We start from the raw sequence: 24,482 nt of genomic DNA, 5'->3' as shown, positions 1-24,482 counted from the left end.
AGATTGTTTCTTCTCACTGAACACATTTCTTAGTCCTGTTAATAGATCAGTCCAGTTAAAGTCATTTTAGAAGGTGGCGACACAGGTGGGCTCCCAAAGTTAGGCCTGTATTTTGGAAACAAGCAATCAGGTATTTAATAAGTATTTCTATGGAAATAAAAGAAAAACAAGGTTAATGGTTGAAGCAAATTATAAATTAGTTCCTGAGTCCAGCAGGCAGCCAGTAAAGAAGATTTCTAGATGTCAGAGTCAAAGCATCTCTTGTAGCGTGAAATGTCTCTGATGATGTCATCAGACATTCAGATATCTTTCTGAGTGGCTTACAGCTTACAAAGCAACAGACAGGAATTTTAAGTTTCTATTAAGCTGTTCAGCTTCAGTTTGCAAGGCTTCAGGAAAAAGAGCATGTTCAATTCTCAATGATTCCAAATGAAAATGAGGAAAAGATTGAAAACATTAGTTTGGAGATTTGTAACCAGATATTTCAGTAGAAGAATTCAGGATCCAGTCCAGTTGACAGGTAGTAAAAAAACCTCAAAGACAATTAACAGAACTAGGATCTAATATCCACAAATGTGTATTATAGTTTTTCACTGAAACATAATTCTTCTCTCTAAAATCACCCTCATTTTTACCAAAGATAGCTAAATTAAGACTAATTGGTTTGCAATATAAATTTAGTTTCAAGAAGCTTGGCCCAATTATTTACATAAGTGCAGCAAGAGTAGCAGTTGATCATATAGGCTCTTAAATCTGCTTTGCTGGAATTTTTTATGAGTAATCTCAGATTGAACTGTAAAGGCCTCTCAAGGCCAGGAAAGCCAAGCCAAGGACTTGCCATAAGATTTTGCCTGCAGTACCTACAGATTTGGGTGGATTCCTCTCTTCTTGAGGTCCCCCAAAATATTCTGAGGTTCCTTACATCTGCCAGATAAGCAAGCTTCCTTACTTACCAGGTAAGATTGCCAGAATCTCTATATACAAGGTACCAGGCCTGTATTTCCAAGTGGCTTATTTCCAGAAAGTCAACCTTATTCCTCAAAGGCAGTATTGTCATATCTAAGTCTGTATGTTTCTCTCAAATATGACATTCCATTTGAAGCTTTGGTAAGATAACCAATGTGTCCTGTTATAAGGAGAAGAGATTTTTATTGAACTTATGCAAATAACTATATTGCCACGAAATAACCACACTCACAAAGAGTTTCCAAATTCTGGAGGGATCAGGTAGGGAGAAAAAGATAAATGTTTCAGTGTTACTTACAAAGGTATAATTTCACTAAATTGCTGTAAGTCATAGTTAGCACAAGAAAAAAGAGAAAAAGATTTTCTTGAATCTGAAAAAACAAAGCCAAACATCAAAAAATCAACAATATTTCAAATAAAAGTCATAAAAATTATCATCCTCAGTTCATTCAGTCCTGTATAACAGGTTCTTGATCTTAATCTTCTGTTAGCAGTTTTATGAGGTCATCAGTTTTTCCATTAGATTTCTGTAATTTCTTACCCAGAGTTCAGTTCTATGATCTGAAAGTTTGTCAGAAACCTGTGTTACAGAGTAAGTGTTAGAGTCTTTTCCATGAATCCCTCTGAAGATGAGTCATATTTGCAAAAGCAAAAAGCATCAGAGTAAAACAACTAACCGTAAACAACAAAAGGCTTAAAAATGACAATTGACAGAGAAACTTGGTTATTTCTGTGATATACAACCCCTTATAATAATATTTAGAATTATGGTTGATAGCCAGGACAGATCAGAATTTTAGGAATGTTATATAATTTTCAAACACGTATATCAATAACATTTACCCACATAATACCACCTAAGAAAGATTATCATCACTTATCTGACAATGCTTCCAATGTTATTTAACAGACCAAATAAGCCTAGTTAGTTTAGAATGTTCCACCTTATAGGAAGAGAGCAAATTTCTCTGTGAAGTTCCAGTGGCCCTCTGAAAATCCCCAGAGAAATCCTCTTAATTCATCCAGGTCAAAAGAAAGCCTTTATTCAGGACTTGAATATTTTTGAGGAAGAAGCTTTGTCAAAAATATCAAAAGGTTTTAAAACACTTACTTAAAGTAAACAAGATCAAGAGGTTGCTGATTTTGTCATTGTAAAACAAGGGTCACTGAAACAATGCTTCATTATAGTTAACCAAAGAGACAACAGCAAAAAACCTTAATAGAGAGACCTCTGTCTTTTTCTGAACCTAAGAAATTATTTTAACAAACCAGATTCTGTCTTTTCGGTAGACTTAGAGCAGGCCGAAAGTTCAAGATAATTATCCTTTTGAGAGAGAAAGCCAAAATCTAATTTTTGTACCAGTTTACTTTTTCATATTGAAACCCGTTTACTTAATTAGATTCATTTCAATCTTAGCCAACTTGACCAGGTACAAAACTCTTTTCAGAATTTCTGTAACTTTCTTTTACATTCAGAATTTGTTCCACGCTTTTTTTCTTACTTTCTAGTATATTAGGACAAATTTATCTTTCTTAACCCATCAAACAAAATATTTCCATTCTTTATACCCCTTTACTGAAATATATCTTACTTTCCTTGAATACAGAGCATTTTCCTTATTAATTTCCAGTAGCTTTAATTACATGTTAATTAGAACTTTTAACCCTTAACAGACCCTAATAAAAACTAAAAACTAAGCAATTATGAACTGCGTTTTATATCAGCATTCTAAACACTTTCCCTAATTTCTAGAACAAGCCACTTTACAATAAAACATGAGGCATACTTTCCAATAGACCCAAACACTTTTAGCCTCTTTGCAATAAGAAGCCAAAGGGAGATAAACTTACATTTAATAATTAATGTCTAATATCTTATTTGGAAATAATCTAGATACTCAATGAATTTTATCATTCATTTAAATTAACCTAGCAAAATTTCAAAATTTCGAGTTACCAAAAAGATTTTGGAAGTTATTTTAAATACACATGCCATAAACTATAATTATTGCTAAAAACTGTTATCTATAAACTCTAATTTCATTTATATCTAAACCATTTGTTCCCAATAATGATGTTTAGATTACCCACAAAAACTTTGAGACATTAAACAATTTAGCTATCATTTAAAGCTATTATGCTGACAAATTTCTAACAGACAACGTGAGCCTTTTTTGGCTAGTAAACCCAGGCTGCATGCCTGCATGGTATGCAAATACCGACAACTCTGACAAGAAGACTGTTTTCAATCAAAGGAACAAACTTAAACTTTCATTAACCAAAGATTAATCTATATCATCTTAACTTAAAAGACATTGGGTTAATTTCTATTGCATTTAGAATTTATGTAAGGGCTTACTTTAATCCAATTAAACAGAGCTCTTAGTTTTGGCCATATCACCCGGGGGGAAAAAATATCACACACATATAGACACACACAGACACAGAGTTTCCACAGCTATTGTTTTAAAAATCACTCCATGAATCAGGTACAATACAAAGCTCCCTAGTTATGAATCCGAATTTTATTTTGAGCCTTTTTACTAATATTTGTGGAGAAGACACTCAAGATGCTAGATTTTTTTTCTCGGCAAGGGCACGCTTATGACCTTTCCCCTCTTTTTTGTTTTTTCTTCAGTCTTAGGAATTAGTGATGGGCTAGATAGTAGTTCCTGGAGAGAGGAGATGATAATCCTTTTTGAGATAAAGGAACTGGGTGGAATCCGAACTGCCTCTAGAGCTGTATTTCCAGTCTTGCAAGGATTTTCCAAGGACAGTTGGAAGTTACTGGGTTTAACTTAATGACATTCTAGATTGACCTACCTGTCCAACTACATCACAAAGGCACAGAGAAACTCCTCAAGTTTTCTCCAAGCTGGAGTTTCTGGGGCATAAACCATCTAACTGAAAGCGTTTCCAACTAGTTAAAATGCACCCGGGGGTGAGTCTCTGGGTTGAGGCATTCCTCATGGTGGTAAAGCTGGTGTCCAACTGACAGCAGCCAGAGAAAGGGTGCAAAGGCACCTGACTGCAGGCATCAACATAGTTATAAGATCTAGTCAAATGCCACTTAGCCCAGGGCACTTAGTCCCTGAGCCAGCGCAGGTGAGCCAGGCAGGGAAGTAGGAGGCAAAGGCCTGGAGAACAAAGGAAAAGAGATCAGGCCTCACCCTCATGGCCTCTTCCCCAAGGGTTATCGAGATACAGGTCACACAGCAGTTCCCGTGCTGGGGCACACAACACCATCAGGACAGTTCACAGAATAGATCACAGGTCTCCTATTGTCATAACCAATTCAGTAGGCCACCTAAAATGCTTAACAAGTCAATCGCCAAGAGAGGGCACCCGACGTGGTCGCTGGGGTGATCAGGCCCGGAAACCAGAGTGGGGGCTCCCAGAGGTGGAGCCTTTGACACTTTAAAGATTTCTTTGTTTCTCAGTTGCAAAGCTCAAAAGGAGCCCAAAAATGGTCACTGCCCCCTTTAAGAGAGAGGAAAGAAAAGGTTCCATTACCTTGAAAATCTCCAGAACCTAGGGCAGTGTCCTACTTGTTCTGCCTGTGGGGTTCCTATAGCAAGGGGCGATGGGGGCGTCCCTCTGCATTGCATCCCTTGTACACCTTCCCTATTATTCCTGGCAGTCATAAGTACCAGGTGAATTGTCTCAAAGATAAAAGAACAGAGAAAAACAGTGAGGAATTTTTCTGCTGGTCTGGGGCGCATTCTACCCAATTGCGTCCTGGAGCCATTCTCCCAAGAAGGGGTTCCCATACTCAACCAAAGGTTAGAGTTTGGTACTTTCCTTGAACTGGAGTCCCAGTTGGGACATTCCCCCAGTTCGAGTGGTCAGGAGCCAGAGGGAGGGATCCCAATCCAGCCTTAGGAAAAGAAACCTGTCACGGGAGTCTTGGAGATTGGCGGCTGTCCTAATGACTTAAGTGGCCTATCCGTGCCCATGTAAAATTTGTCTATTAGAGATAGAGTCAGGAAGGAATGGATTAATTCATTCTCCATCACCCTCAGGCTTAAGGTATTGATTCTCTTCATGCCGAATGCCACAATTTGCCCCATAGAGTAGCCATGGGCAGCAAACATGGATTCATACAACTGTCCAAGAAGTTTCCCGAAGGAGCAGTGAATTTAGATCCATCCTTGAAAAAGAGAAAGGCACAAGGAAAACTATAACTTCAGCTCACAAGCTGGTGAAGCAAGCGGGCTCAGCAAGCCAAGGAGTCAAAAGAAAGACTTCCTGGACTCAAGGTCTGGAAGTAGTGCTCCTCTATTCAAATATTGTGGGGACAGGGCCCATGGGCAGTGAAGAGCTGCAGCATGGGGACAGGACCCATGGCCAGGACTTGACAGGTCTTAGTCTTATAATATTGCATAAGGAAGTATTCCCAGTCAGACATTTTAAAACATACTCAAGCAAAGTTGATATAACCTCTTCATAAAGAAAATCAGCTCAAGCATTTCAACCTTGACAATCTTATCAACACTTAGACCTTTATATTTCACCAATTCAATTATAACCTGAGTCAGGGTTTAAACCTAGTCACCATTTTCTGTGTTTCCTTTTTAATTTGGCTTTTTTCATAGATACCAATAAAAATTATGATGAGAGCGCTCACAATTTTTTCCCCAATTTAGAAGTTTTCTGAATTTAAATGATCCATCGTCTGGCCGAATTGACGAATAGGGTCTTAACAGTGACTCAACCAAAGCTTAACCAAGGACAAAGAGGCGTCCCCAAAAGAGATCCAGAAATTCACTCCCCAAAATAGCCTAAGAAAGTAAAGGCAAGCAACAAAGGTTGAGACGACAAAGGCCCCTTATGAAAGCAATTGGGACCTCTTATGACAAACTCCCCAGAGAGCTAACACAGCCGGACAAAGAGAGCCGAGCTCTCAAGACATCTAAATTTTCACGGAACCCCAGTCTACTCGACTGGCCACCAAGATGCGTGCCGGTACATGCATCCACTGATGGCGGAGACCAGAAGGGTCACAAAACCAAGCTCTCAAGACATAGAACAAAACAAAAGGCCCAAACAGGCTTATAGAGATGCCTGTGTCTTCCGACAAACAAAAAGACAGAGACAAGGAAAAGTCTATCTCCGGGAGGAAAAGGATCTACAACCAGTGAGTACTCAAATCCTAGAGTCGCTGAATCCAAGAAGCTAGCCTCACCAACATTTTCTCCTGCTAATCTAAATTTAGAAGAGCAAAAAACTCACCACTCTTGCTTCCATTGGAGCCTGCAGGCGGAGATCCGGGAGACTGATGTGGTAAGAACTCTTACCTCTTGCCGGCTCTTGTCAGGGGTCCGGGATCTCTCGGCCGCAGCAGTCCAGGAGCAAGCAGTGTCCAGCCAGTGAAATTTCATCCTGCCGACTACGCCAAAACTGTAGGGGAGGAGGACATTTCCTCTTCCAAAATGTGGGTTCGTCTGCCCAGAGAATGAATTAAATTCACACGAGACAGAATAGCAAGAGAAAATTATACAAAGCTTTATGAGGAACCATGGCCCGGGGCCTTTCTTCCTGAAGGAAGAAAGGGCACCCAAGAAGTGGGGTGCACATAGTGGTTATATACCCCCAAACAGGGTGTTTCACATGTGATTGAAATGTCCCTCCCACAATAGTCACAAGATTGCCCTGTCGGCACAGTGCTTGGTGGACACAGCAGGTAGTGGTCTGCTGTCTCAGAGGGCGTAGCCAGAGGCAAGTCTATTGTCTGGAGGTGGGCAGTCACAGGTGAGCACAGCAATCAGTTCCTAGCCTAAAGAAAGATGCTTAATCCTTAAGAAATGCGAAAGTTGGGAGGGGGAGGGAAGTCAGTTACAGGAGGTTACCAGACTAGCACAATAAAATGCAGATTTAAGTCCTTGCCTTTGGTATTGGTTAAGAGTTTCTAGAGAGAAGGTCATCCCCTTTCTTCTTCCTGGTACAGAGAGGGAAGCACCTTTTACAGATAGAGATTTACCTTACAAATGTAAATGTGTCCTAAGGAAGGGCAAGTTCCATTCCTCAGAACCTCCTTCCCTGTCCCAGTTTATCAAAAACAATCAGCCTCAAATAATCCTGATGCCAAAGAGACATATCTTGGGGTGGCCAATTCCAGGTCCCCACAATCACTGATCACAGATCACCATATCAAATACAATAATAATGAAAAAGTTTGAGATATTCCAAGAATTACCAAAATTTAACACAGAGACACCAAATGAGCAAATGCTGTTGGAAAAATGGCTCTAATAGACTTGCTTGACACAGGGTTACCATGAACATTCAATGTGTAAAAACTGCAATAACCGTGAAACACAAATAGAGTGAAGCACAATAAAATGAGATATACCTATAAATATTGTTAACTGTTTTAGTTTGAGATGTGAAACATCTTGACTGTGAAGAGAAAATCTGAGGAAAGGAAAAATACCAAAAATACAATCAAATAGAATGTCTTAAAAATACAAAGAATCTCTTCTATCTTACTCTTGGTCCCAGAGGAGCAGCCATATTTGGTAAAGGATGACAAGACTTCAAGTATGAGATGCACAAGAAGGTGGCAGTCAGGAAATAGTCCTATGTCAAGTAGCTGAAAGTAGATGGCAAAGGTGAGCAGATGTTTAGGAATCAACCTGATGGAGAAAAACTGTGCCTTATTCAGACAAAATTGTTTGAGGCACTCTACTTAAAGTTTTCATAAGAAATCTTTTTTTCCCCCAAAGTTTGGTTTAAACATACAAGTGCTATTATAGACATGCGGGCACTTTTAAAGACAGCCTGGACTAGGGTGAGGCAAGTGAGGCAGCTTGGGTGCAAAACTTCAGGAAGTATTTGCTCTCAGGGTCACAAAAGTGGCAAACCTTCACTAAGAATGAGTGTCTCCTTGAATTTGCACCCTACACATCTCATGTGCCTCACTCTAGTCTGGGTCTGGTTTAAAGAATTGACCATTATGGGCTGGATATTATAATTATTATTTAAGTATGTGTATATATGTATATGAAACATGATGGGGTTTGGGGCGGACGGCCCCAACATGCACTACTCTGGTATGTGGATTATTTTGTGCTGAAGATAGTAAAGGCTCAGAGGGCTCAGGAAGAGCATCTGACCTCCCCCACCACAAACTGCCTAAAAGAATTTAACATAGAAGGCCTGTTCCAGGAAGGAGCTCATACCATCTGATAGCTATAGTATGATGGAAAATAGGTGCAATAAAAGGACACCAACAAACCCATTTTTTTGGCCCAGCAAAACCTGTTTAACAAACATTTGTATTCCATCTCTATGTAAATTGTCTTCCGCCCCTTTGAAGTGCCAAATCACCATCCCCAATGTCCTCCTTGTCTGTAGCTGAAGATATTTACACAGGCAGCCTCATCCAGATGGCTGAGTTACTCAGTTTCTCCTGGGTTTCTCCCATCTATACATGCTGGTAAACTTTGCTTGATTTTCTCCTGCTAACCTGCCTCTTTAATTATTTGACAGGCCACAAGAAACTTACGGAAAAGCAGGGAGGAATTCTCCCACTTCTCCAACAAAACATATAGGCAGCATGTAGGAAAAAAAACCTCTAAATATCACATGAAACAAACGGAGAACAACAGTAAATTTACATTTGGATATGGGCAAGCTAAATCTCCACATGGCAGTACTTGATAACAGAGATTCCCTGAGTGAATGGGCATTTTAAACTTATGTATCTTACAATCCTGTGTATTTTATTTCTGTATCAGCTCAGGAATGTGTGTAGAACTTCAAGTGAATTTCTTGTTTTAAGATAGCTGTGAGTTTGTTTACTTTTTAAAAATTTCAAATTAAAATTAATGCATGTATGGATTTTATTTGCTGTCAATAAGGATTGCATTGTTTAGCTATGTCCCCATGAGAAACAGTAATATTACACAGAGAGTGGAGAAATATTTGTATTAGTTTCACTTGAGATGATACTTCTTTATTGGGTAGGCAAAAACTTTGAATCCAAATCTTTTTTGGACATTGCTTACTGACGATTTCAGTCACACCATTTTGTAGGTCTAAGGCTGAGCTTTATAAAAAAAATCATTAAAATTCCAAATGAATGTTAAGAACATTAATTTAAATATTCCTGGTAGAATGGGTATAGAAAATCAAGTAACCTAAAGAAACAAGCAGTTGAACAATAGAAGGAACAGAGAAGTGAAAACTCTTTGTGTGTGTGTCTGTGTGAAAGAGAGACAACCAAGAGACAGAGACAGAGAGAGACAGAGAGAGAATGAATTTAATTTAAATACATTGGTTTCTCTTCCCCTGAAGTCAGAAACCTCTTGTGTTGTAACTTCTTTGGAAGCCCACGTTTCCAAACGTTCTTTCTTCTTTTTCCTGCACGGTATTCATGGATAACTTCAAGCAATATTTAGCCCTTGGAGATCTGGAACTGTTTGTATTTCTGGATTTGTTATTGGTCTGCTGAAAATCGCTCTCATTAGTCTCTTCCTGTTCTTTCAATGCAAATCTTCAATTAGGTGCTAACCCTAATACTATAGCAAATATTCTTATCTGGAAGTGCACTGTGCTTGATATGGCAAGGCTTTGCAAGACTATTTTACTCAGATATGGTTGCCAGTTCAAACACCCAGTTATATTGAATTTTCAGGTAAACTGGTCTCCTTCTGCCCCAACTATTGCAGGGGATGTACTTGTATTAAAAATTATTCTTTGTCTGAAATTCTAATTAAATTGGGTGTGTTTTTTTATATTTTTTTTTTTTTGCTAGGTCCAGCAATCTTACTTCCAGATAAAGGAAAAGGTCATTTATGCAGCATTTATGTACTCGTCCCACTTTCACAAATCTTATTCTATTTAATCCTCATGACAACCCTGTGTTGTATGAATAATCATCCCCATTTAATAAATGAAGAAATAAGCTCAGAGATCTGAACAAGGCCATAAAGCTAATAGCTGGCGCATTCAGGATTCAACTCCTGCACTGATATGAAACATAATAGGCCTTTCCCTCCACAATGCTGTCTCTCCCTCAGCCTTTCCTATATTCCTTGCATAATAGAAAACAGACAAAAGGGAGGTTAGATCTTTTTACCCAGAGTGTTCTAAAATCCTTTTTCCTTGTTTAAAATTTAAATTATAAAAAATGTGAAGCACTCACATAGATAAAGAGAATAGTATAGAGAACTCCCGGGTACTCAACATCCAGCCTCAATAATTACCAACATTTTTTTCAATCTTGTTTCATCTATTCATTGTCTCCTTACTTTTTTCCTAGAGTATTTTCAAGTAAGTCCAAGACATCATGTCATTTAAACTCTTACTTTACTATTTTCACAAACTTGATCCATAATTAGTGGAACAAGCATTCTTACTTATGTTATACTAGCAACATCTTTATTCTTAATTACTCTGTGTTCTTATCTGTCAATTTAATTACTGAATTTAATTTGGGATTAGGTCTCCTTCCTGAAAGTGGTACTCTCTAGCAAAAACTTTACTACAAATAGTTTTGTTTTCTTAGAATTTCATAAATATTCTTAAGCATACAAAGCCACACAAACAATAGGACAGTTACTAAAGAATTGTTTTTACCAAATCATCAAAAATAACAGAAGTGGTTTGGGGCTACCCCAGCACAAAATCTATTGAACATTCTAGGTTTGAAAATAAGTTTCTATTTTGCAAAATGTAGTGAAGTGATTCCTTTTCTTTTACCTTTACAGAAACGAACTCATCAGAGAACTAAATGGTATATGGATTTTGGCCTTAAATGTAATATGGAAGAATTTTACCAACCATAGACAGTTAGCAATAGTGCCGGGAAAAAATATTCTCCATCCTTAGTAGAGCATAATTAGAATGACGTCAAAGTGGAATGGACTTAGCCATCATATAACTCTTGTACTGTATAACCTTCCACGGTGCTTAATCAAAAAAAAAAAAGATGGGGGAGGGGGTAAAATGTACATTTTGCAAAATGCCTAGACATTCTTTAATAAGTTAATGCTGTCATTAATGGCAGCTCTAAGCAAAACTTTTATCTTTTTTTCCTATGGATAAGCACTCTTTGGGGAGATGAATATTGCTACAGTCATATTGTGCTTTCAGTTAATGAGATGTGGGTTCTATTTGTTAGAGTTTTATGGTAATGAAGCTTATAATTTACTGACAAACTGGCTTGCTTTCAAAACATTCTCTTATTGCACTGACTTTTTTTCCATCAGAAACATTGATGTGCTAATTTGTGTGTTTATGGCAGCAGATGTGTACCTTCACTAAAAGGCTGCCAGAGGGAGGGGAGACGACAGGAGAGAAAAGGAAGAAGGGGAGAGGTGTTCAGAGTATCATTTGGTAATAAAATCCATACACAAATGAAAAAGTGGCACAGTTTATTTGAAACATCCATGAGCTCATTAAGTATGTTACCTGAAATATCAAATATTTATCACTAAAATTTGGTTGAGTTACAGATAAGCTAAGTGCCAAATCCCTTTATCCAGTGTGAAAACTGAAGGGCAAAATTTGTCATTTAAAATTCAATGGCTGTAACAGGAAGTCGTTAAATTAAAACTAGGTGAAAAACACTTTCCTCTCCCAAAAGGTCAGGAGATATTTTCTTTCTAAGTAAGGCACATTGCAATTATTACCAGTGGCTTTACAGTACACACCTTTTGAGTTCGTTTTTTTCTCCAGCTCTGAAATCTTATGACTCGTAGGGGAAAGAACCTTGTTCTCACCATCCAACCCCACTTCTGATAAACTGCCAGCTAAGTGAGGTGTGTAACAGAAATCATGGCATCTTGAGGTTTCCTTTAGTAGGAAATTGAAATTTTCTAATCACAGGCTTATAATCTGTAATAGAGGACATAAAACCATGACGACTTTTCAAATACCCTCATTAAACACAAAACAAAGCACAACCTCTATGTAACACATGAAATGAGAAAAAGATGAAGGGAGAGTAAACTGTTTATAGTGCTTTCCAATGGGGGTTAGGATACAAGAAGGAGACTGAAGTGGAAAACATGGATTCACTGATGCCTAAAAACTACAGGTCGAGAGGCAGTTGTTGATAATCTCAGTCGGTTGAAAAGTGGCTCCCAGAAGATGCATCATAGTCACTTGAGGAAATTTAACACAAGGATCTCAGAAAAAACACCCTTGTTCTACCTTTATGGTGAGATGCTCTTGGGTACATGTTCAACCAAATGCTACACTCTTATTTTCAAGAAATTCCTGGACATTTCAAACTCAAAGAAAACAGAGTGATTAAAAAGTTCCAGAACATTTATGATAGGTTTAGTCCCTCCCCTCAAAGACCTTGTTATCTACCTGGAGAGGCAAAATAATTGTGTAATAAGTGCACATAAGTATAGTAATAATAAATGTCAATAATTTGAATAAAAATTTTAAAAATACAATTTAGTCAAAGTAGAGCATTTGATAATATGAACAGCTTTCATCTTTTTGTTCTTCATCATCAACTTCTTACTAAGACCCCATCCAAATATGTGCATTTATTGCATAAGCTTTTTAGAGGTCCTGTTTCATATAGTGTTTGGCAAAGAGCAGGCACTCAACACATATTTATTAAATGAATACCATTATTCTAGAATTTGGAGTATATTCAAAGAGAAGGCACTATTCCAACAGTTAATGCATCTTAGCTCTACACAAAAATTGAAGGAGAAAAAATTCCTGCCCTCATAAACCCTAGGCAGTTGAAACTCTTTGAATGGGATGCATCTTTGCTGCTATGTTGTGAAAGTCTTCTCTTCCTCTTTTTTCTTTCCTTTTACCTCCTTATTCTTTCTAAAAAGTTCATCTTACCCACTTGAGCAAGAGTAGAGTCTTCTCCACTCCCATCCCCCCATTTAGGGCTATTGATTGCAAAAGAACAACAAATAGTCATATGGAGTAATTAATTTAATATATTTAAAATTATGTTCTTAATTACATATTATGAATTCAACACATGCATTTTACAGTTAAAAATAGAAACCTGAACTTAAATGTAATGGGTAAAATTAAAATGAAATATATCTCTCCATTCTACATCATGCTCAGATAGGGGTTGCTGGGAAATAGTAAAAATAATAATCATGTTAGTAATGATGATGACAAAAGGAATAATAGTTAACACTTATTGAAAACTTACTATATGTCAAACATTGTTGCATGTGATTTATGTTCAATCCTCATATCAATTTTATGGATTAGGCATTATTATTGTCATCCCCGTTTTAGAGATGATGAAACTCAGGTTCAGAGAAGTTAAGTAATATACTCAGAATTGTTGAGGAAGATAAAGAAGAGAAATACTTTATGGAGAGAGTAGTATATGCAAGGAGGAAGAGAGAGGGAGATCATTGGGGCTCAAGGTGAGTGTTATGGGTGTTGACTTTAACTGAAAGAGTCCGAATGCTGTCACCCAACGTCCTGCATTTGTTTTAAAAATATTAAGAACTAGAGGTATTCCTGGAGTGCTCTTAATGGGTCCTGTTAGCTACCTAAGATAGCCTGAAGTCCCCATGGCCACTTGAGGGATAACCAGGAAGCTAATACTCCTTATTTGTGGATAAGAGTACCCTCCCCTGGACAGTGCTGGAAATGCACTGGGCTTTATGATGCTCAAGCAGAAGAAAAGCTGAGGAAGGACTGGTAGGGACAGATAGTGAGGCATTTGAATTTAGATATTGAGGAGCAACCAAAAGTAATATCCTGAAAACTGGGCTTTAGACAGATTAATCTAACAGCTGAATTTAGAATTAGAAGAAGAGAAATGAGAGGCAGTGAGATTGATTACAAAACTCTTGCAATTACAATAAAAAATATATAAAAAGAGAATAGAATAAGAACTTGGGGAACAGTTGTAATATTATCTAGACATCATATCTCATGTTAAATGTCTGAAGCCCTGATGTCTCTGTTTTGTAGTGTATGAACAAATGCAAAGTACGTGTCAATTGTTTTTTGTTCTTTTCGCTATGTTGTATTCTACCACATAAAATGCTTTTATGTGATGCAAGGTAAGCTAAATTATTTTTGATTCAGAGCATGCAGTGTGATGGCTCTAAGAAAACATAAAGGTATTCTACCCAATCAGAAGGTGGGACCTTCATTTAGTGCCGAACATCTCATCTTAAAAAACTCATATTCTTAAATGTTAACCTTATAGGTCATAAGTACCTATAAGGTTTCTATTCATGTAATTATTGAGAAATAGTTCATATTGACATGTTCTGATAATCACAAATACATTAAATGAATTCCTGTGGCTTCCACAGTAAAAACAACTAGAGAGTGATGCAGAATTAGAAAACATAATAACGTAATTTGTCACAATAATAATGTTATTTTTACTAGTGAAAAAGTATTGTGAATTCATATTATTAAACATAAGAAGAAAAAATCATTTTATTTGGGCACTGATTTTATGCAATGATTGTTATTCTGATATTAAAAATTAATATCTATTTTATTCAAACGTACATTTTGCAGTGGAGTGAGGAGAAATTTAGGAGATCTGATGGAAAGAGATTTAACTGGGACGCAAGAAAGCAGAATTGTATTTCTAACCATACCGCTAACTGTGAGAACTTGGGCAAGTCACAGCACCTCTGGACCTTATCTTCTTTTTTTGTAAAAATAAGCAGTTTAGAGTAGATGCTGTCTGTGTTTTCTTTCAACCCTAACATTAAATAAGCATCTTGAAACTCTGCCTGGATGGATTAAATGTTTATTTAAAAAAACACTCTACATAGTAACCTTGAAAATAGTAAGATTTCAATGACACTTAAGCTTTAAAACAGAAATGAAGTCTTCAGCTTTGATGTCTTATGAAATTTCTGAGGGTCCTCCTTCCTGTCTTAGCATTGATTCTTGGAATATTCCTTTTTTCACCAATGTTAATTATATGGCTGTGGTAAAACCTTCTCAAAGTATTTGTTAAGGGCTTATCGACCAACAGGAGGATATGTGCTGGCAGAGAGATGCAAATTATGAATATTTAAATTAAAATTGACATTTTATATAATCTGTACAGACCAGGCACTCAGCTAGGCATTATGACACGCATTGTTATCGCTATGAAACTTGTGAAAGAGAAAAAGCTAGTAACTATTCCCATGACTGGTGTGAAAAAGAGAGTGGGCACCCATGTCATGGTTTTAACACCCCTCTACCTTCTTCTTTGGTTCTTTAAATTATTATTTCTTAATGTTGTATAGGAAAATAAGCATTAGATCTGGAGTCAGAAGACCTGAATTCAAATTCTCTCTCTGCTAGCTACTGACTAAGCCCCAATTTTCTCAACTATACAATGGCAATGGAGCTTATGAAGCTAGCCTTACCTACTTCACAAGATTGTTGTAAAGAAGAAAGTGTTTTTATAAACTCGAAAGAAACAACATAATGCCAAATATTAGTAGCTGTCTTGTTGTTGTGTGTTAAGGGATTATACCTTGACTATATCACAAGGCACAAAGAGTTTTTAACAAAATGCTTTGATTGTCTTGAAAGAAACAAGTTGTTGAACTATCATCACTACTTGATATAAAGCATCTCTGAAGAATTCTTTATCTGCCCATGACTTTTTTAACATCCTAATATATAGACATTCACTTGGAGATTTTGGAGTTTATAAAACATAATCTTGAAACAAAGCAGATTTAAAATTTTGGAATAAAGTATTCAAATGTTTGCTTTTTCCAGAGCCACTCTGGGGTCAAGCATTTAAGAAAGGCTTCACTTCTCTGGTTAAGGAGCTATCTGTGAATGACCATGCAATAGCACTCACATCAGGAAAAAAAAATATGAGTAGTTGACATTATTTACTTTATTTTGTTAGTTTTCCAACCTTAGGCTAGGTCACAGACAAACAGAACATTATTGGTTTGAAAAAATAGGTATTGATGCAGTCAAGTAAAGATAGAATGTGTGTCTTTACAAAGGATAATATTAGGATATGAGAGAACTTTTAAATTGTAATTACGAACTTAGCACCCTCTAGGACAAACATCTCCCAATTATCTCATTTTGTGCTTCATCCATTATGCAACTCTGTCAAAAGAGCTCTCTGTTCCTCCAAGGCAATTGATTAACATTGACTAGTTTTTCCTCACTTTCAGTTCAAAGTAATGTAGTGAGATTAACAATGCAATTATTTGCAGTGGGTTGAGTCTGTTATTTAATTAAAATAAAACCTATGTGTGAAAAACAACTTCTTCGCACAAAAACAACAGAGTAGAACTGATTCTTGAATTTTAATTTATGGAAAAGTGATTTTATTCCTTTTCATACAAGATAAAAGAATGTTCCCTTTGCCATCAATGTGTCTTTGTGTGTGTGTGCGTGTGGTGGTGGAATCAGGGGAAGATAGGGTAATGCTGCTTCATGAACTTTTTTGTAACACAGAGAATTTGCTAATTTGACATAGTAGTAAAAGCTTGAAATTGTCCTAAATTATTGTGATGTGAGCCTGCAGTGTCTAATTATTCCTTTAATCATTATGCTACTAATTGCATTCTGCATTTCTTGAGGAAAAGAGGGGCAAAGGAAGGATAAAATAGGAAAGAAATCACTGAAAAGAAATATCTCTTTACAATTTCAATTGCCATTCTGTTTCTAAAGTTAAATTAGCATTTATGGAGAGAGTCTTTTCACCCATCCTCTCAAGTCACCATCAAAAATCTGCGTGTTACCTGTGTTTGTGCATATTTATCTGTAACTGTGAATAGAAAGTTAGTATGTACAGCTTCCCAGAAAGTGGACAGATTCCAGAAAGTTTTGGAGATGCTTTGATGAGGTTTCTTTCTCAGAAGTTAAATTTAAAGTTGAATTGTATTTTTCTACAAATGCAATCACACATGAGCAATGAAAATCTAGCTGTTTGAGGGGAAATAATGCTTTACAATAACTGCCTTTGGTTGACAAGTTAAGCAATTGATACATTTTTAATTATAACACCTTGGAGCTTTTAAAGAAGTATTGTAGCTTTAAGCAATGAGAACCTCTGAAGCAAGACTTTCTATTGCTTTTTGTCAGGTTGATATAAAGTTGCCTCAGGCAGTGCTACTGGCCAAAAAACAATTTGAGTAGATTAAAAACCAAGGCAGATGGGCTTCTATAAATTGAGAGTGATCAATTCATAGATAGTTTCCATTGTAACTAGTTTTGACCATTATTTAGAATGTAATGTATTATTTAACTAAGCTCTTTTATTAATAGCTCACTTTTATGAATTCCTTATTAATGACTCAGGAAGAGCTGGGTGATCCTATGGAGAAGCTACTATTAACAAGTGAAAATAAATCCTAGGTTTTGCTTGCTAAATGTCTCTCTCTCTCACATATATTATATATATTTTATAATATATTAGTGTGAATGAATATGTATATATGTATTTAACTGTATTTACAAGGTATGCATACATTGCACATCTATTTTTCCACTGGGCAAATGCCACTTTACGGCACAATCTTGGTTGAATCCATGACTTTCTTAAAAGCCTTAGGGACTGTAAAAAGAATTGTAGCGAAAAGGAAGAAATAACCCAGTGCAGTAATGAGGAGGCAGTCATGCTTCAATGATTTCCTTAAAGTATGGACACTCCCTGGATATACTAGAAAGGGTACCTCATATCTTAGGAAATATAAGAGAAAGAAGGCTGTGTCACAAGGAATGGAATTATAATTGGAACACCATTTATTAAGGTAGTAAATCATAATGTATACCACTGGCCTAACTTAGTATCCCGACTCTAGGAGTATTTATGAATTAACCAAAATTTACTTAGAGCCTACAGCATCCTCTTCTAGCGTCTCTTCCTTGTCTTTCAGAGCAGCCATATCCTCAATGGACACTCAACATCTTTATGCCCTTCAATCAAGCCAAGCACTTATCAAAACTTGCTATCAAGGAAAGAGTTCATTAATCTTTTTATTCTAATGTATTTAAAATATTCACTCATTTTTATTCTTTCATTCAAAAAACATTTATTAAGGGCTTATGCCTCTCTCCTCCAGCCGCCCAAGATGCCGAAAGGGAAGAAGGCCAAGGGGAAGAAGGTGGCCCCGGCCCCTGCGGTCGTGAAGAAGCAGGAGACCAAGAAGGTGGGGAACCCGCTGTTTGAGAAGAGGCCCAAGAATTTCAGCATCGGACAGGGCATCCAGCACAAACGGGACGTCACCCGCTTCGTCAAATGGCCGCGCTACATCCGGCTGCAGCAACAGAGGGCGATCCTCTATGAGCGGGTCAAGGTACCTCCCACGATCAACAAGTTCACCCAGGCCCTGGACCGCCAGATAGCTACTCAGCTGCTCAAGCTAGCCCACAAGTACAGACCAGAGACAAAGCAAGAAAAGAAGCAGAGGCTGCTGGCCCGGGCTGAGAAGAAGGCTGCTGGCAAAGGGGATGTCCCCACTAAGAGGCCACCGGTCCTTCGAGCAGGGGTCAATACTGTCACCACCTTGATGGAGAACAAGAAGGCTCAGCTGGTAGTGATCGCACACGACGTGGATCCCATCGAGCTGGTCGTCTTCCTTCCTGCCCTGTGTCGGAAGATGGGGGTGCCCTACTGCATCATCAAGGCCAAGGCCCGGCTGGGGCGTCTGGTCCACAGGAAGACCTGTACCACCGTCGCTGTCACACAAGTCAACTCGGAAGACAAAGGAGCTCTGGCTAAGCTGGTGGAAGCTATCAGGACCAACTACAACGACAGATACGACGAGATCGGCTGTTACTGGGGAGGCAACGTCTTGGGTCCAAAATCGGTGGCTCGCATCACCAAGCTGGAGATGGCAAAGGCTAAAGAACTGGCCACCAAGCTGGGCTGAGCGCACGCGGTTGAGTTTTCTGTACATAAGTAATACAAACTCTCCTTCAAAAAAAAAATTTATTAAGGGCTTATGAAGTTCCAGGCACTGGATGCTAAGCAGAGGTTAGTGGGATCTAAAGCTTACACAATGCTGATAGACCCACTTTGCAAAGACGACTATGAAATTATAAATCAAAATTACATGCAGGACATTGACAGGGCCCTATGCAAATGAGACTCCCTAAAGTTTAAGTTTCATTAGCTTTGTAGCAGTAATTCTCACTCTGGAGCTAGTGATACAACAGTGACACAATCGACAGAAAGTTCCGCCTTCATGGAACTGATATTCTAATGGAGGAGGTACAAAATAAACAAATAAATATATTCAACAATGTCATGGACAAAGAAAAATAGAGTAGTAATGGATTCAAGAGTGGTGGGTTGCTATTTTAGATAGGGTTCTCAGAGAAGACATCACTGAGAAGGTGATACTTGAGCAGAGGCCTTAATTAATTACAGGAATGAGCCACAGTTGTAGGCACAGAGTACAGCAACTCCAAAAGCACAGAGATGAGAGTGAGTTTGGCGTGTTCTAAGGAATATCAAAAAGATGGGGTAGTGGTAGGGCAAGTCAAGGTAAGCCTTGTAAGCCATGGCAAAGAGTTTAGATTTCATTCTGAGTGTGATAGAAAACTGCTGGAAATGTTGAGCAAGAAATGCTCTGATTTATATTTAGAAAAGTCACTTTGGCTTCTTTTTCATACCAGACGTATATTCTGATGAGTCTTCAAGTATTACTTCTGAAGTAGTTATCCCAATATTACCTGGACCTGAATCCCTTTAATCTTGCAATCAGAGTCCCTTTTTGACCTAAGAACATGGCCCCTTTTCAGACTTGAGACTACCCTGTTGCTCTATCTGCTTCCAGGTGCTGCCATGCGTTAATTATGGATTTTGTTATAGACTCAGATCTTCGAACCCCACTTCTGGCTGCCATATTTCATTGTCTACCTATGTGCCAAGACCTTTCAACACTAACTATCCACCTAAACGTCCCTCATTCTGCTTCCTTATGCTTGTATTTCTCACAGTTATCAATCTATGTGATCTTTCTTAATATGAATCCCCACCACTGCCTCTCACTGTCTATGAAATTCAAATAATGAAACAATTATTTGAAAAATTGGAGATCTAAAAGTAAGACAAGAAACATGTGTGTGTGTCTGTGTGTGTGTCTGTGTGTGTCTGTGAGAGAGAGAGAGTAGGATGTGTCTATGTAAAGGTAATATTAATCAATTAGCATTATGTATGCTAACTACTTACAATTTATGTCTACCTATACTGCAAACAATTTATGAATGCAATTAAATATACATCAGATTATGTTGATTATAATTGTAATTTGGTTGAAATAGTAAGTGGTACATATGCATGGTCAGACTTCTTAGTTTCTTACTCATGTACTAACGTTGCTTTTCCATAAGTTAAACAAAATAAGGGAATTAATGGTCTAAAACAGTGTCAATGTAACTGAAGGATGGTACATTTTCTTTTGGGGGCCCAAACTGGATTGTGTTGATTCTTTCAGTGAATAGTGAGTTCCTTGCTTTGGTTGGTGCTAGTCTATCTTTAGTTGTTACGAAATTTTAAAGAAAACAGGTTGCATAAAAGGCACACTATTTTGTTTCTCTGGAGAGTGCTTTTCTGGAACTTGTTTCATGATTTTGTTTCAAGCTGTTTTACATTTTATGTGGAGATTCTTTTCTTAATAAAAGCAATAATTGTGTAAATAATTCTGGGGATCTTGCTATGCTAATTGCATTATTGATTTGTAATAAAAAGAAAATAGAAATGCAGTTATTATCTGAAGTGAGAGAACAGAGTACCAATTTCTACTGCCATCACCGAAACAATATCTAAATTAACAAAAAATGTGAATCTTACAGTGGAGGAAAGATAGTCTCTTCAACAAATGGTGCTAAAACAATTGTACATACTCATGCAAAAAAAATGAATCTAGATATAAACTTTATACCCTTCACAAAAACTAATTCAAAATGGATCATAGACCTAAATATAAAATACAAAACTATAAAACTCTTAGAAGATAACGTAGGAGAAAACCTAGATGACCTGGGGTATGGTGATGCCTTTTTAGATACAACACCAAAGACACAATCCATGAAAGAAAAAATTGATAAACTGGAATTCATTACAATTAAAAACTTCTGCTCTGTGAAAAACAATATCAAGAGAATTAGAGGACAAGCCACAGATAGGGAGAAAATACTTGTAAAAGACACATCTTTCATCTATAAAAGACTGTTATCCAAAATATAAAAAAAAGTCTTAAAACTTAATAATTAAAAAAAAAATTAAAAAATGATGCAAAGACTTTAACAGATACCTTGCCAAAGATGGCATTCAGATAACAAATAAGCATATGAAAAGATGATCCAAGTCATATTTTATCAGGGAAATGCAAATTAAAACAACAATGAGATATTACTACACACCTATTAGAGTGGTCAAAATTCAGAACACTGGCAACACCAAATGCTGTCAAGGATGTGGAGCAACAAGAACTCTGTTACATTGCTGGTGAGAATGGAAATTTGTACAGCTACTTTGGAAGACGGTTTGGTGGTTTCTTACAAAACTAAACATATTCTTCCCATAGGATCCAGCAATCATGGTCCTTGGTATTTACCTAAAGGAGTTGAAAACTTATGTCCATACAGGAGCCTACACATGGATGTTTATAGCAACTTTATTCATAATTGCCAAAGCTTGGAAGCAACCAAGATGTCTTTCAGTAGGTAAATGGATAAATAAACTGATACATCCAGACAATGGAATATTATTCAGTACTGAAAAGAAATGAGTTATCAAGCCATGAAAAGACATGGAGAAACCTTAAATTTCATATTTCTCAGTGAAAAAAGCCAATCTGAAAAGTCTACGTACCATATGATTTCAACAATATGATGTTCTGGAAAAGGAAAAACTATGGAGATTATAAAAGGATCAGTGGTTACCAGGGATTGGGGTGGGGGATGAGTAAGCAGAGCACAGAGGATTTTCAGGACAATGAAAATGTTCTGTGTGATATTATAATGATGGATATATGTCATTATACTTTTTTCCAAACGCATAGAATGTACAACACCAAGAGTGAACCCTAAGGTAAACTATGGACATTGGGTGATTAGGATGTATCATCCTTAGTAAAAAATGTACTATTTTGGTAAGTGATGTTGATAATAAAGAAAACTATGCATGTGTGGTGGTAGTGGTCTATGAGAAATCTCTGTACCTTCCTCTTAATTTTGTTGTAAATCTAAAACTGCTCTTAAAAAATAAAGTCATTTTTAAAAAGGTGAATGTTATGTTGATCCAAACAATGTGTAATAAATGTGATAATAGTCTGCTTTCATGCATAATATATCTACAAAACCCCTTATGAAACCCACTTGAAAAAACTAATTTTTGACTATTCTAGCCCTAAATTATCAAGTTGGATAGTTTCTTTAAATTTTTCTGAATTTATAGAAAAGGCTCAATCATCTGGTGTATTGGTTTCCTGTAGACACAGCCATCAATTTAGTATGGACCAAGAAGTGTGCACTTTGACACCTCAGTCTTTTCTAAGTCTGACAGGGGAGCAATAGATTGCTTTTTCAGATCTGAGCTGCCATAAAATTTAATTAAGTATGGAATCAGTTATATCAAGGTAAAAGCTACAAGTACTGCCCTGTGAGCTATTTAAAATTAGAGTATTTAAAATAGGATTAGGCAAAGTAGGTAAAAACATTTTGCTAAAAAAACACCATACCATGGTCTTAGAAAAGGTCTGATTTCTAACTCTGAATTGGCATGACTTTTCTACTGATTAGCATCTAGATTAAAAAGGCAGAAGGAATGCAAAACTGAGAATCTCTTAGCCTACAGTGCCACTAGGTTTATGTTTTAGGAATGTGCATAATAATGCAAGAGAGAGAACTAACTATCACACCCACGGTTTTGAAATATTGTGATGCCAAGAAGTGTTTAATGCTATATTATCTTAACATTCAGATCATCTATTATTTTATTTTAATGTATTATTTTAATTATTGTAATTTTAATTATTTTAATGTATCATAATGACCAGTCAGTACAGTTTCTTACATTTTCCCTCAGGAAAAAGATGCTCAATTAAAAAAATCTATAAAACCAGTTGGAGGGATATTTCCCTCCACAATGTAACTTAATTTTATAATTTAGTAAAAAGTTATCAATTTAGTAGCCCAATATAGAGACAGCTTGAAAAGTGATAATTCAATAAAGTATTCCGCACCTTCCTACATCATGCATTTTGAGTGTATCTGGCTGCTGATACAGATCTTCTCAAATGTTTTTTTCTATCAAAATTCTTCTAAATAGAAGAGGAGGATTTATATATTTAGTGATCCAACAGCATAGCTAGAACTTTCTCTATGGCAAGCTTCTATGGATGGATTTTTGATAGGATGTCTGTTTTCAATTAGTAAATGCCATGTAAACATGAATGTCTCTTTGTGTGTGGCCCTATTCATAACTATATTAATAATCCACTTTAGGACTATAAATTTGAGGTATAGTCAGCTCAGTTTCTATGAGCACCCTTTGTGTTTGGCCATCTAACATTAGTGCCTTATTGTAACTAGTTAGCAACAAAGTCAGTCATGTACTAATATGAGATGTGACTTTTTAAGAGAAGTATGAGATATGATTTTTCAAGGTAAACTAAAAGAAGAATGGTTAAATGTGTTGTAGAGCTTGACTCATTTTTCTATATGTCTGAGTCACCCTTGAGCTTGGTTTTATTCAAGTTTCTGTTTTAAGATAGTGCCATATTTGCCACTATTTGGTGTTGTTTCATGTTAGCTCTAAGAGGATGAAGTGGAAATAGTAGTGCATCCAGTAGGAGACAAGTCAGAATACATGCATGAGAATGTCAGGCAATAGAACTGTTACCAAACCTCTTAATCTCAAGTTTGTGTCCTGATGCACAGTGAGCTAATCACTGAGGGACCAGTGCTTGGAGATGGAAGTATTTGAATTGTCCAAAATGAGAAGGCAGGAGGATAGGTTCTCTCAAATCCATCTTAATGAAAGAAGACAGAAGAGGGGTCTTTATAGAGCTAAGGGGTTTGGGAAGAGGAGTTTCAGAGAAACAAAGGGGAAGTCCGGGTTTCTTTCACTCCAGATAAGCCCTTGGGTAACCAGACTGCTGGGAGTCAGTGGCAGCTGGGGGCTGGTTATCTGGTGGTAGTAACTTCCTTACAGGCATTATAATGAGTAATTATTTTCACTAATCACCAGCACTAACCCATGGTCATAGGATATGTTTGTGTAGTCAGTGTGCAAAGGTTTGTAGTTCAACCAAAATATGAAGAGATTTCAAATCTGGCAATAGAAAGTAGATGGATCATAGCCCTTCTATAGAAAATAACCTATTTGTTCATAGACTTGCCAATCATTCTGGTCAAAATGAAGAGAGAACTTAAGGGTCATATTAAACCATTTATTACTGTTGGCCCTAATTTCAAATGAACTGTGGTGGCCCGGGCACAAACCCCTATTCAGGTGGAAATCCATTTTATGTCCTTTCTCTTCCTTTCGAATAATCAAAACCAAGTCCTCAAAGCCTGAATGTTTCACACATACTTTCTAATGGATTTTAGTA

The 24,482-nt window shown here is 37.0% G+C and overlaps 1 protein-coding gene across 1 annotated transcript; it reads left to right on the top strand.

The window, feature by feature from the left end:
- Window positions 1-17,962: 17,962 nt before the first annotated feature.
- LOC100059927 (large ribosomal subunit protein eL8) lies at window positions 17,963-21,149 on the top strand. Its single transcript, XM_001500572.7, has one exon. It carries the CDS (start codon window positions 17,991-17,993, stop codon window positions 18,789-18,791), a length of 801 nt encoding a protein of 266 aa, XP_001500622.5. The 5' UTR covers window positions 17,963-17,990; the 3' UTR covers window positions 18,792-21,149.
- The last annotated feature ends 3,333 nt before the right edge of the window (window positions 21,150-24,482 follow it).

This window comes from Equus caballus, chromosome X (assembly GCF_041296265.1).
Source record: "Equus caballus isolate H_3958 breed thoroughbred chromosome X, TB-T2T, whole genome shotgun sequence".
NCBI classification, from domain to species: domain Eukaryota; kingdom Metazoa; phylum Chordata; class Mammalia; order Perissodactyla; family Equidae; genus Equus; species Equus caballus.
The sequence above is the reverse complement of the archived record's forward strand: the minus strand, read 5'-3'. Positions and strand labels throughout refer to the sequence as shown.